This window comes from Pteropus medius, unplaced genomic scaffold (genome assembly GCF_902729225.1).
Source record: "Pteropus medius unplaced genomic scaffold, Ma_sr-lr_union100, whole genome shotgun sequence".
Classification (NCBI taxonomy): domain Eukaryota; kingdom Metazoa; phylum Chordata; class Mammalia; order Chiroptera; family Pteropodidae; genus Pteropus; species Pteropus medius.
In genome coordinates this window covers 1,684,675-1,698,821 of record NW_024352784.1, presented here as the reverse complement: position 1 = coordinate 1,698,821, position 14,147 = coordinate 1,684,675, and the positions used below count along the sequence as shown (strand labels likewise).

Sequence of the window (14,147 nt, the reverse complement as noted above, 5' to 3'; positions counted from 1 at the left end):
AAAGCAAAGAAATGCTAAACTTTATAAAATGCTGTACATTCCAATTGAGTTCACACTGATTTTTTTCCCACAATTATACTATCAAGGCTGTGGTTTTCAGACTTTATGTAAAATAATGTGGGAGATTTATCAAATTCTTAAAAGTCCATGTTTTAGTTTTAATCCCTTGGGTTTCTGATTTAATTAGTCTGGGATTTACTCTACTTTACATATTAACAAAATGAGGCCCTAAAATATTCAGTGATTTGCTTCAAAGCAGAATCATTCTTTTTTAGAGCTGACATAATTTCCATACCTTTAAGCTATTCTGCTTAATTTGTTTTTCAGCATTATCAATTACCCAAAAGAAAGGATCCATCTACAGTAAATGACATTATACATGATGCGGTTTCCATCTAGAGCAAATGTGACCACTTTGACCTTCCAGCAAGTGAAAATGCAAGATGCAGACATCAAGCTTTCTTTCTGGGAGTTGAGTAAGAAACTGACATGGCAGGGAGGGTGTGGTGTCCTATGTAAAGAGCAAATGGTCTCAATCTATAAGCAAAAATTTAATCCATTAGTACACCTTCTGAGAAAAAAAAAATCAGGCAAAATCCTAAGAAGTCAATAATACAGGAAAGATTTTTAGTACAATAAAACTGTAGGTAAGTGAGGGGATGCATTGTGATGTGAATAAAGTAAAGGAGGGAGGATTGCACATTTCCTGTTAAAAAGAAGTTGTATAGCCCTCTACTCTATTGAAATGCTTTTCAAAGTTGACCTGACATATTTGTAAAAGCCCGCAGAGCATAATTCTCCTTCCCCGCTTTACCCTCCACTTTGGACAGAGGTTTTTGTGTCTAATCTATAAATTTCATGTAGTCGCTGCCAACTTTTCCTCTTCTTTTTTAACACAGAATGTAGGGAGTAGCAAGAGTTTTGTCCCCCACCCCCATTCTTCTGTATAGGTGATGCTAGCCCTCTCGTACCTCAGCAATACCCAATTGCATGGTACCTAAGGCACTGAGGCATATCTAAGATCATTCCTGCTCTTGACTCTGGGACCACCGCCTCGGGCTTCTAAGTGTTCTCCTCTATTATTAAGCTTTTATTGTTCATAGAGCATGGAGATTAGGGAGTCCTTTTGATGCATGCCCAGGTCATATCTTGGCCTCCACACCTTTTATCAGGATTCCAGGAACTCCAGGAATTATCCACTTTTGACATGGAGCAACATTGGCTCACTGCATACGAAGTAACTCTCTCTCTCATGGTGGAGTGCTAAAACCAGGCAGCCAGAGTTAGAAATTGGCTCCCTATTGGGACAGGCATGAACACAGCACCATCATCATTTTCATCTCTGAAAGCCTCCAATCATCAGTTTCTCCTTTTAAATTTCTCCATGCTTTTGAGCGATGTCGCAGATCACTGACACTTCCATTTGTAGTCAGAACTCCATAACGTATCCCAGATATGTGAATCAGAACCCTAAAACTTTCCACCTTGATGTTGATGATATCCAAAGAATTCAGCAACTATATGGTCTGTGCCCACTGGAAGGGTGGGGATCTGGGCAGGAAAATCCACTTAGAGTTTACTAATTTCTTTTGTCTCCATTAGGAGAAAGGTGTTCATCTGAAATTCCCTGATGCTGGCACAGAAAAATCATTCAACCTGGCCTTTTGGTGGCTTCCTTGGAGGATCAGAGAACCCAAAGCAGTAAACGAGCCTTGGAGACTGCTTAAAGTAATCCCTAAACAATGAAACCTAGTTGGGGTCACTGAGCCAAAACTTCTGGCTTACACCAAAGATGATTTTTAAGGGTAAAATTTTGTTATTACAATTTGGCATGTTTAATCACTGTAATGAGACAGGAGAGAAGAATATGGTAGAGTGGAGAATTCTAGTATAAATGGCTGTGGAACTCTTGAATTAATAGAAGAGATAAGAATAAATAAGATTAAGAATAGACCATTTTAATACTACATGGGTAGTTTGAGGAATGTTATTTATGCTGCATTGAAGATTAGAGACCAACTGTTAGAATGGTGGCATATCCACTTACTATCTCTGAGGCTTTGGGCAAGTTATTTAACCTCAGTTTTACATTTGTTGAATAATTGTAATAACTTTATCTACTGTCATTGGGCAAAATTATATAATAAATCTATTTAATCAGTGCTTGGCAGCACAATTTTTAGGTATTAACATAGTTAGCAAGATATTTGATTAAAAATATGCACTGCCTGCATTTAGAGAAAGAAATCCTGGGTGGAAAGTATGAGATGAGTAGAGCAATAGAAGCCACGAGGAGATGTACAAGGTATTAGACCGAAGGGCTATCCTACTCACTTGACCAGTCTCAAGCACTGATCTTCCTATTTTAGAATGAAGACAATTAAGAGAATCCTCTGACACAGGGATTATTCTGCCTCACACAACATTCCCTTGGTAATGAGAAGCCTGAAATGAGGAAATTGAGTTTTGGGTGGTAAGCTGAAATAAAGACATCTGCTAGGGAAGGGAAGCTAGTACATTACATAGATTATTTCGAGAATAGGTCAGGAAAGATTGCACTAATGAGGGTATAAGAAAGGAGAAAAACAGAAAGTCATAAAAAATTTTATAAAGGAACTATTTTAATATTATTTTCATTACAAGAGAAAATATAGCTAATATATTCAGAAGAATCCATCTATTTGTTTTTGAAAATACAAAGAGTATTTGAAAAAACTCAAGTTACTCTGCATAAAATGATAATTTTGAGTTCATAAGAGCAACTGAAAGAAAGCAGATGAAGACAAAGACAGTAAAAATTGATGAGAATCCTTTGAGTCATGGAATATGACATGAATGGGATCTCTGTGATTTTCATTAATTTCTGAGGTCCATTTCCCTGAAGTCATACCTTTCTCAGGGCATCCTACATTAGATGGATGGGTGAAGGTGGAAAGTGAATGCCCCATTGTTTTCACCTGAAAACAGAGATTCTTTGGAGTAACGCAGCAGAGAGCCCCAGTGTGTTGGCCGTGGCCTTGTCAGGCAGTTCAGCTTTTCTCTGCCCAATGCTGCTTTCTCTCTCTTCCTCTCACAGGCATTGATTCCTAATAAATACTGAGGGACTTATAAGGACTTTATTTTCATATCTTGCTGCCCAACATTTGGATTTTTGCAACTTAAGCTCTGAAGCTGCTTGCAAGATGTGACTTTGGGCTCTCAAACTTCCTGCAGAGTGAGTGGCCCCCAGTGCTGATTGTACTGTTTGATAAACTGTACTCCTTACATCATTGGCAAATGATACTCCCTGCACTATAATTGTGTGATCAAAAAACAGAACTAAGACATCAACAAATCCTTAATTATATATTACCCATTGTTCTCATCTCACAACCCCACTTGCTTGACCACTGAGTCAGCCAACCATTGAAAGTACAGTTGTCTCCACCAATCAGAAAGTGAATGATGTAAGTTTATAGTCTTGTTTCTCCTAGCAACCCATTTCTTTGATCATCAGCTTCGTAACAACTTTTGCCTTTAAAAAACCTTGCCTATCCTCTCCATTATGGAATGTATTCTCAGTTCATACCAGGTCAATGTTTCCTGGTTTGCAAATTATTCTCTGAATAAACTCTTTTTTAATTTCTTAAAAGGACCCTCTGGACTTTTGTTCAAAATACTTTGCATCTCAAGTTCTGGCTTAATATCTGCTTCTAGAGAACCCAGCCTTTGATAATCGACTTCTTGAAAAGTTTATGAGATTATTTATCTATTGTATGATTGATAAGTATAAAAGAGATAATGCATATAAAACCAACATTGATAATGGAAAAGGCAGTATCGACATTCCTGAAAAATCACAATGATATATTATGAGTAAATTTTAGCTAATAAATATCAAAATGTATATCTAAAATACATATTCTTAGATAAACGTGACTTACAAAAATAAGCAAAAGGATAAATAGAAAATCTAATTAGCCTTATAAATGTTTAAAAATGTAGTCTATAATTATATCTCTCTACTAGTAGTTTCAAAACTGACAAAGGAGAAAATCCGATTTGTCCTTTAACTATTATCTATCAAAACTATAGTTAAAAACTACCATGCATAGCAATTTAACTTAATAAAAGTTGAGAGCAAATTGCACCAGAGATCTTAACCAGTACAATAAATCAAGCGTTTATAAGACCTCACATTTAGTTTTCCTTTTTTTATAATGCAAGTGTAAGACTCAAGTTTTGATTACAAAGGTATCCACTTCAGAGTAGCATTCATTTTAAAGATGGCTATCTCAAATAAACACACTGTGAGTCACTCAACTAGATAAAGAGCCAGACCATCACCCACACCATAGGCTACTTAGATAATTGACCATTTGGGCCCCTTGTTTTTTCTCTTTTTACACTTTAAATTCCTGCTATTGTGTTTTAAATTCACAAATAAAGAGAAAGCCTCAAAACCCTAGGCTCCCACCTTGATCTCAATAAAAACGGAACCCCAAGCAGAACCCTAGGCCTATGTCCAATCTCCCCCATTCCACCCTCATGACTGATAGGTGGCCCCAAGTATATCATGTAATTTTCATAACTTGTAAGTAATAAACATTTTTTTTTAAATTTACTGATGATTATTGCTGAAGGCATCTTACAATCATAATAAGAATCATAAGGGCTGGCCCAGCCACACCATTTGTTATAGATAGGCTGATGCTGGCACATCACATCACTAAATATAATAAGAAAGTTCTTTCTTCCATTGGCTTACTGCAGCTCCAATCACTGGCCTTAGGGTCAAGATAGCAGAGTAGGTAAACACAGTGCTTGCCTCATCACAAAACCATATCAAAAATTACATCTAAATTATAGAGCAACCAACCTTAAAAATTACCTGACAACTAGATGAACAGAAGTCTTATAACTAGTGATATAAAGAAGCCACATTAAAACTAGTAGGAGGGGTGGAGATGTAAAATGAATTGGCCCACAGCCACATGTGGTAGGGTAGGAATTGAGAGGGATGTCTCAGCTGCAGATGTCCCCCTCGAGGAGCTAGAAGCCCCAGCTCCACATTGGGCTCCCAAGCTCATAACACTTGTGCCAGGAAGAGGAGTCCTCACAAGATCTGGCTGTGAAAGTCAGTGGGGATTCTGTCTGGGTGAGGAAGAGGGTTGCTGTAGACCCAGGTGTCCTCTTAAAGTGCCTGAGTATAAAATCACTTACTTGCAAAGAGTCACCCTAAGCTCCAGTGAAGAGACAGCAACTTGAAAAGTGCATGAGGAAGAACTGAATTGTCTGGCTTCAGGGCTAGGGCTGGAGAGGCAGCTCCCTGTAGTGCTGAAATTCTAGCAGGGGCTATTATTGCTTTGTTGAGCCCTCCCCCTACACAGCTGACAGGCAGAAGCAGGCATCAAATCTGAGTCTCCATCATCATGTCTAACACTGCTCATACCACCTTGGTGATTCTCTGAGACCCCACCACAACCAACTCATGCATGGGCTGAATCTCTTTCAGCAGCTGTTTCTCAGAAGTGTCTGGCCACTATTCAAGCTATAAACTTTCCTAAAATCTTTCAAAGGTCCACAAACTACAAAGAAGCTCTGACTGGCCTTGGTGTGCCCTATATCTCTTGCTAAGAGGCCTTAAGCCCAGCAAAGTACCAGTCAGTGTTGGTGTTGGTAGAACATAGACTCTCTCAGGTGCCCCGAAACCCAACACAGGCAGCTACCAAACACAAATAACTTGGTAGCTCCTACCAGGTGGCCCCAGACTAGACACAGACAGTAGGTGATGTGGACCTGCACCAGAGAAACTCTCAAGAGTCTCCAGAACCAACAAACACAGTGGCTGACTTCAGACCATACCAGAGCACCACCCAGTTAGTTCTACAGATGACATAGCCAAGGATGACAAGCACCAGAGCCCCACTAAAATGAATCCTGCCTCATGGAGCCAGCCTTCACACAACAGCTCATGTACTATAGTCATGGCCAATCCCCACAGAGAGTCAGCTCGAGAATCAGTCTCATTCACTGATGTGATAACAGCAATCAAGGCTCAACTACAACAGGAAGGAACACACAACCAACATAAGGAATTTTTCTCCTTCCTACCTGTTTTCAAATATATTGAAAATAAACATTTCTACTGTGGCAAAAAATAAAAAAGGACACACTTAAATTTGAAAGACATGCACACTCTAAAAGTAAAGGGATGAAAAAAGATATTTATGCAAATAGAAATGAAAAAAAAAGAAACTTGTGTGGCAATACTTATACCAGACACAATAGATTTTAAAACAAAAGTTATATCAAAAGTCAAAGAAAGACATTTCATAATGATCAAAAGATCAATCCAGCAAGAGGAAATGTTTGTAAATATTTACACACCCAACAAGAGGACATAACTTTTATAAACATTTATACGCCAAGTGCAGAATCACCTAAATATATAAAGCAAATGTTGACAGACATAAAGGGAGAGATTGACAGTAATATAAAAATATATATATATATATATATACACACACATATATATTTATATATAATATAGAATGTCAGCTATAATTGAAAAAAATAATTAAATAAAAATAAATTTAATAGAAGGTATAAAGATTGAAAATAAAGGATGGATAAACTGGCATTACTTATGGAGGTATAATTGTTATAAAATATGGCCTAAAGATTATACAGATTACTTATTAGAAATAAAAGTAAGCTTAGTAGTTTTATTTTTAGGAAAAAGACCAAACATAAATCAATTTTATTTTTATATATGAGTAGCAAAGACAGAAAAAGATAATTTATAAGTGCTATTCACATTAGCATAAATTAATATCAAACACTTAAATTTAATATAAGATATGTAATATCTTAACAGAAAAGTAAGTAAACAATATTGAGAAAAATAAAGACTTTAACTGAGGTCTATATTCTTGGATTAGAAGATCTAGTAATCTAAAAATCAATTTTCTCAAAATTGATCTATAGACTTAATACATTCTCAATAAAAGTCCCAATATATATCTTGATAGAAAATGATAAGCTGTTTCTAAAATAAATGCCAAGTGGTGGATAACCAAGATATAATCTAAGAAAAAGATTCTTTTGGGAAGACATGCTCTAAACTAAGCACCATTGAAGTAGTAATGAGCAGATAACGGCTTTTGCCTTTACAGAACTTATTACTATGGAAACTTGAATCCTGTTATTGCTTAATAAATGATTATTAAACACATATTAATAAACAATTTTCTTCAGTGGGAACTGGTAAATACCTTATAAGAGAAGGGCACTTAAGCACCACAGTTCTATATGGATGTCTCTAATAAAGCTGAAATTTGAATATTCCTCTGGGTTAAAGTGGTAATCATGAATTAACTCTCCTGTGGTCATTTGATAAGAGAAAACTATTACATTTGAAAGAAAAAAACTGGGAGTCATGAATAGAAGTAGGAATGCATTCCTACAATTTCTGGGATCATAATCATATGCTCTTGGCACAGCTGTGGTTAAGGGCTATTTATATTAATTACATCTCTGGAGATTCAGCAGATCGTAATACCAATCTGGAATTTTCTTCTCCAGAAGAAACCAGGAATATTTATAAAGATAGGGGAAACATTCAACTCTCACTAATCATGGAATCAAAGTTTTCAGGACCTGAGGTCCATGAAGGATCAAAATCGTAGCATCTGTAATCAGTATAATTTTGACCTTCAGATAGAGATGGCACTCTTCTCAGGTGAGAAATAAAATAAAGAATGCAAGAACTAGAAGCAGAGAAATGCAAAGAGAAATGAGAAAAAAAATAGAGGTAATAAGAGGACTGGAAAAAAATAGAGAATTACATGGTGAAAAGACACGAATTTAGGTAAAGCAAAATAGAAGGAAATGGAACAGAATAGGAAGGATAAATATATTCAGAAAGTAAATTAATGGCAGAGAGAGAGAAAGCCACAGAAACAAAAACAGAAAGAGAATATGATTTTACTTACAATGGAGGAAAGTGTAGGCAAAGAAAGACAAAATAAAACTGGATTGTTTGAGAAAAAGAGCTACTGTTTCCATGATAAACATTCATACTGATGTAAATGACTTATGCGTAAATCAGGTAAGTGTTAATTTTTAAATTACAAATAAACAGATAGATTGTGGCATAGTTTGTGTTAATGTACAAGGGCTAAAATGTAAAATTATGATGGAGGGAAAAATGGGTGTCATCCTCTAGAGATAAACAATTTTGAAATGTATGAAACATAATATTCCACTTCAATCTTTTTCAACAATTTTAAGATAGGCTGGTCAGTGAAAGATTGTTTTTGAGGACTGCAGGTAAGATGCTAGTGAGGCTGTAATAAAATGGTCTTAGCTTCAGGGGTTTTCCCCTTAATTACTTAAAATAGGTGAATGTGTGATAGGTCTTTTCACACCTCTGGTTTTTGAAACAGTCTTATCATTAGACCCAGTCACTCCCTACTATTTCTTTTTCACTGCACTAGGATTAAATTATATTAAAATAAACAAAAAACCCAGGGAATCATTGAATAACATATAAATAGAAGAAAATGAACAGAGAAAGGACAGCAATAAAGGGACTGAGAAAAAGTGGAAGACATAACGGATAGTCAGTGAGAGAGGATAAGAAAGAGAAAATGTCAGTATGGATATTCCTGCCCGTCCTAATTTTATATCTATCAATAGGCTTAAAATTGAAATTTCCTAAACTTTGAAACCTGCACTTAGAGGACTCAGAGCAGAGAGGAAGACATTTCTAAAGAAGGGTGATTTACTTGATTTCTTGCAACTTCTCTGAGAATCATATAAAATGTGATTTATATTAAGGTTGGAAGAATTAAAAGAGAAAGCATAGAGTAATTACCTGGCATGAAGTAAAATAACCTACTTTTCTATTGCATATATAACATAATCTTCGCACGCGCGCGACTATGTGTGCGTGTGTGCGCGTTTTATACACTTCACTGTTAATGTCTAGAGTGATGAGCTGAGCTTTAGAATGGAAATCAGAACAAAAGTTTCTGAACTCCGAGGGTAAAATTTTGAATTTTTTTTTTCAGTAAAATAGAGACATTAAAAGTCAGTGCTAGATGGACGGAACCCATGATAAATCCGAGGCTACGGTTGGAAAAAAAGACAGTTAGCTAGGGACTTTAGTAGATTTTGAAGACTAAAGAGAAAAATGTCGTTTGGAGGTAAAGAAAAATAGATGCATCGTAGATGGAGAACATGATGAGTAGCTTCCCCAGTAGGATGTCAATTCACTACTTTGGGCTGAAGAAGAGTACAAGGGAGGTGTCTGACTTCCAAAGGACAGGGATGCCTGGACTTGGGGAAAAAGGGAGAAAGTGACAGATCTTTCTGATTACATGGAGAGAGGATGACATGGTATTTCCTTTTGTTCATCAGATGTAGATTGTTAAGCCTGAGAACTGCAATCAAGAGGGCAAAATTTTGAAAAATAAATGTTTTTGTTTTGTTTTGTTTGGTTGGTTTTGCAGTAAAATAGAGACATTAAAGGTCAGTGCTAGATGGACAGAGCCCATGATAAATCTGAGGCTACAGTTGGAAAGATCTTCACTTCAGGTCAAGGATGAAATCTGTGTTAGACTAAGGATCTACAGGGAAGAATGAGGGAGATGCTGAGATGTTGAAGTAGACATTTCTGAAGTCTATGAGGACTAGACTCTAAAGGACAAGGTAAGTGAAGAGTTTTCTCAAGGACAGTCAATGAGATTAGACAGGGCTAAAATAAGGAACCAGAGGACTGAAGGGGCAGAGAATCCCATAGGACTTAGATGCTACGCCCAATGCATCAACTCCGTGTTATAGCAAGGGCAGTATTAGCAGGAGCAATCATAATGAAAAGGGAAAAAGAACTTGGTGGTCTCTAAGAAGCACTGCCGATGAATCCTTAAGGCTGCATTTCTGGGATTGCTATGGAGTTGGGTCATAAAGCTGGAAAAACATTTAATATTTAGGATAAATATTTTAAAAAATGTAATTATAAGCATCATTTAGAGAGACAAAACAAGCAAGAAATCATAAAAAGAATGAAGAGTTTCACCCATTATTAATTTAAGACATAATGTACAATAGATGTCTGAGCTAAATATATTGTTTTAATTCTATTTTGTGGGAAGGCATACAGGAAGAGCATTAATAGTTTAATTGTGACCTTATGAAACAGTCCTTTATTTCCACAGTTTCCTGTCAGTGGATTTAAACAACTGTGAATCAAAAACATAAAAAAAACCTCTGTTATTGCTGACATGTAGTTAGGCCTACAATTGTTGGGTCTGCATTGAATGTGTTCAGGCTATTTTTCTTGTCATTTTTCTGTAAACAATATAGTATAACAACTATTTACATAGTATTTGCATAGTATTAGGTATTTTATGAGTAATCTAGAGATGATTTAGAGTACATGGGAAGATGTGTGTAGGTTATATGTAAATACCATGACTTTTTACATAAGGAACTTGAACATCCATGGATTTTGGTATCTGATGTATATATCGCATCTGTATATATTGCGATATATACATATATAGCCCATATATATATATATGTGTGTGTATATATATATATGTGTATATATAGCCTACTATGAGGAGTTTAAGTTAAGGAAGAGTTGGTTATACTAGTTAAAAATTATGCAACTGTTTTTGAATTATGGAACTTTTTATACTTTTCATGCTCTTTTTTTCATATAATGGGGTGTTTACTTTTTATTATTAAAATAATTATGTTCTATTTTTAAATATTATAAATTATAAAATAAAAATAAGTATAAAGAACAGTTATGTTGAGTCATCGGGGCCAATTTAGTAGTTATGAATTAAAAGATAGCCTAGAAGCAATAAACAATTAACTCAAGAACATTATTGACAGGAAGATTATGCAAATGCATAGACATTTACTTCGATTTTTCTCTATTTTTATTTTTATATTATATAGTAAAGATTTCATTTTCTACTCTTTTGCTGCTTAAGCCTTTTAGCGTCCTCAATGAAAATCCATCAAAATTCTTGTCAGAGATGACCAGATTTGTGCGGTACACACTTTTGTTCCATAATTTGGTGCTCTTTACTACTGGGAAATATTTCTCACGTGAGAACCACAAGAGGTACCTCCTTTCTTCCACTATTTTAAGAAGAAAGGTGTTTTGTATTCTGATTGCACTGTTTATGCCCACAAGGGATAAAAAAGAATAACACAGACTATTTCTCACTGCCAGGGTCACCACGATGGTCTGGAATACCAGTGATACTACAGAGCCCATATTTATTCTGAAGGGTTTTCCTGGACTGGAGTATGCTCATTCTTGGCTCTCGATTCCATTCTGCCTTGTATTCTTGGTAGCATTTATTGGTAATGTTACCATTCTCTCTGTCATTTGGATTGAGTCCTCACTCCACCAGCCCATGTATTATTTTCTTTCCATCTTGGCACTAAATGACCTAGGTATGTCCCTGTCTACACTTCCTACTATGCTTTCTGTGTTATGGTTTAATGCTCGGGAGATTCAGGCAAGTGCTTGCTATGCTCAGCTCTTCTTCATCCACACATTCACATTCCTGGAATCCTCAGTGCTGCTGGCCATGGCCTTTGACCGTTTTGTTGCTATCTGCTGTCCACTGCACTACACCACTATCCTCACCAACAGTGTAATAGGCAAGATTGGTTTGGCCTGCCTGTTAAGAAGCATGGGAGTTGTACTGCCCACACCTTTGCTACTGAGACGCTATCACTACTGCCATGTCAATGACCTCTCCCATCCCTTCTGTTTGCACCAGGATATTCTGAAATTATCCTGTTCAGATGCCAGAGTCAATAGCCTTTATGGACTGTGTGTAGTTATTGCCACGCTGGGTGTGGATTCAGTCTTCATACTTCTTTCTTACGTCCTGATTCTGAATGCTGTGCTGAGCATTGCATCTCGTGAAGAACGGCAAAAAGCACTCAACACATGTGTATCCCACATCTGCGTGGTGCTTATCTTCTTTGTGCCAGTTATTGGGGTGTCAATGGCCCATCGCTTTGGGAAGCATCTGTCTCCCATTGTCCACATCTTCATGGCTGACATCTACCTGCTTCTGCCTCCAGTGCTTAACCCTATTGTCTACAGTGTCAGGACAAAACAGATCCGTCTAGGAATTCTTCACAAGTTTGGGCTAGGAAGGAGGTTTTAAAGTAACCTCTGTTCTCCGGTGTTCCTACTGGAAAATCTTGAGACAGCTGAACAGATGAGAAGTAAAATATTTGCAGCTTAATTATCTGATTAAATTCCTAAATTTTTAATTTCCTGGATACGTGATCTCAGTTAATTATTAACCCTATGAGATTCAGGTTTTCATAGCCAGTTTGTGATACGTATGGCCTTTTTTATCCCCAAGATAATTATAAGTCTTATAATGCATGTAAGAGAGATTGTTTTTGAAAATTTTAAAATTTTTAATAGTATTAAATTAGTTATTAACGATAATAATAGCAATAAATTTCTTATGAAATGTAACTATGTTTATATAGTTTCTCTTGTTTAAGATCTAAACCCAGAAATTAATCTTTTTCTTTTTTTTCTAATATGTTTGCCCATATTTTGTTTCTCATGCTAAACTGTTATAACTTTTATAAAAAGATTTCTGACTTCTTGGGGCAAGTTTGGAACTTGAGTTCCTGGCAGGATTTGAACTATTACTGTTGGCTATAGACTAAATCCTCACTTCATCACTGGGCAGTGATGTCCCTTCTCCCATTGCCACTGTAGATCTATCTGCTCTTTCAACTTACCAACAAATACTGAAGCAGAAATACAGGAGTTGCTCAAGAAAGCCTGACAATGCAAGTCTAAACATATGGGAAAATGTGTAGATTCTCTGCTCAGTACTATGGCACAGGATTTCATGTCTTCATCCGTGAGTGGGTTGGGAGTTGAGAGCAATAACCACCCTCATCTTTTACTAATATTTTCTCCTCTTTTTCTATGTGTGAGACTTTAATTATGGTCTTTTTCTCTGTTTCTTTATTGTAAATAATCCATTAACTTTTTATTCTTCATTAAGATGACTTACATGTGTGCTTTTATTGGCGATATTTTATTATTTCATACATGCTCATTTTCTTCTCAGCTATATTGCAAACTTTTTGAGTATGGGGTCATGATCGCTACACTAACACATCACTATGAGACTGGTCCCCCCAGCTATCATGAGTACTCAAAAATGCTGTAAGTGTTAATCCTATTGCCTATTTACTCATCAAATGAAACAGAAAATTAAATACTGAGAAACATGAAATACCTACTGTAGCAATTACTGCTTTCAATATTGTGGAAATATACAAATGGAATGTGTGGTCTTAATGTTAAGAAATAATTTTTAATAGTGGAAATACATATGTATAAAGATTAGTAAAATTAATAGATGTTATCATTAAAATAGGTAAATAGTATAATATGGTTATTAAAGAGTGGTTAATTTTACTTGAAGATTTAAAAATCAGGAATTGGATTAGTCGACACTTTAGTTGTGCCTTTTAAGTCAAATTTATTTTTGCCAGATGAACAAAGTGTGAAAAAAATCGATATGCTGAAACTGGCTTGTATTGGCTCATATATCATTGCAGTTCCATGTTCTGTAATTTCACACTGGTAGTTTGAAATTGGTCATGATGGGAGTATTTATACAACAAAAAATTAGTAAACACTAAATTCCAGGGCTTTAACAAATTTCTTTAACAACTGATTGTTAACTATGTACCAGCATACCACTGGGCAAAGTATTCCAGGGAAAGGAGTTAGCATGAAAAAAAAACAGTGTAGAAAGAACATGTGTCAGTAATATTCTTCAATCTCCAGGAGAAACTTAAGACTTGCCCAAATTATCTCACATTACCTCAAAAGAGAAGTACTCTGAAATGGGTTGTGACAGACATGGGCATGCAGTGTACATATCACACTTCAGTAAAGAACTTGTGGTCTCAGCTGCTGTGATATCATTATCTGCTTATGGGATACAAGTTATACTTGCCTCATAAAAGTCATTAAAAATTATTCTTCTTTTTATATTCTCTAGAAATACATATGTAGGATTTCTGTTATTCCTTAAATGTTTTAAATGATTCATTAAAGATGCTATCTGGGCCTGGGG

General features: G+C 35.9%; 1 protein-coding gene across 1 annotated transcript; it reads left to right on the top strand.

Annotated features, from left to right (window-relative positions):
• Positions 1-11,246: 11,246 nt before the first annotated feature.
• LOC120590158 (olfactory receptor 51L1) lies at positions 11,247-12,191 on the top strand. Its single transcript, XM_039847790.1, has one exon. It carries the CDS (start codon positions 11,247-11,249, stop codon positions 12,189-12,191), a length of 945 nt encoding a protein of 314 aa, XP_039703724.1.
• The last annotated feature ends 1,956 nt before the right edge of the window (positions 12,192-14,147 follow it).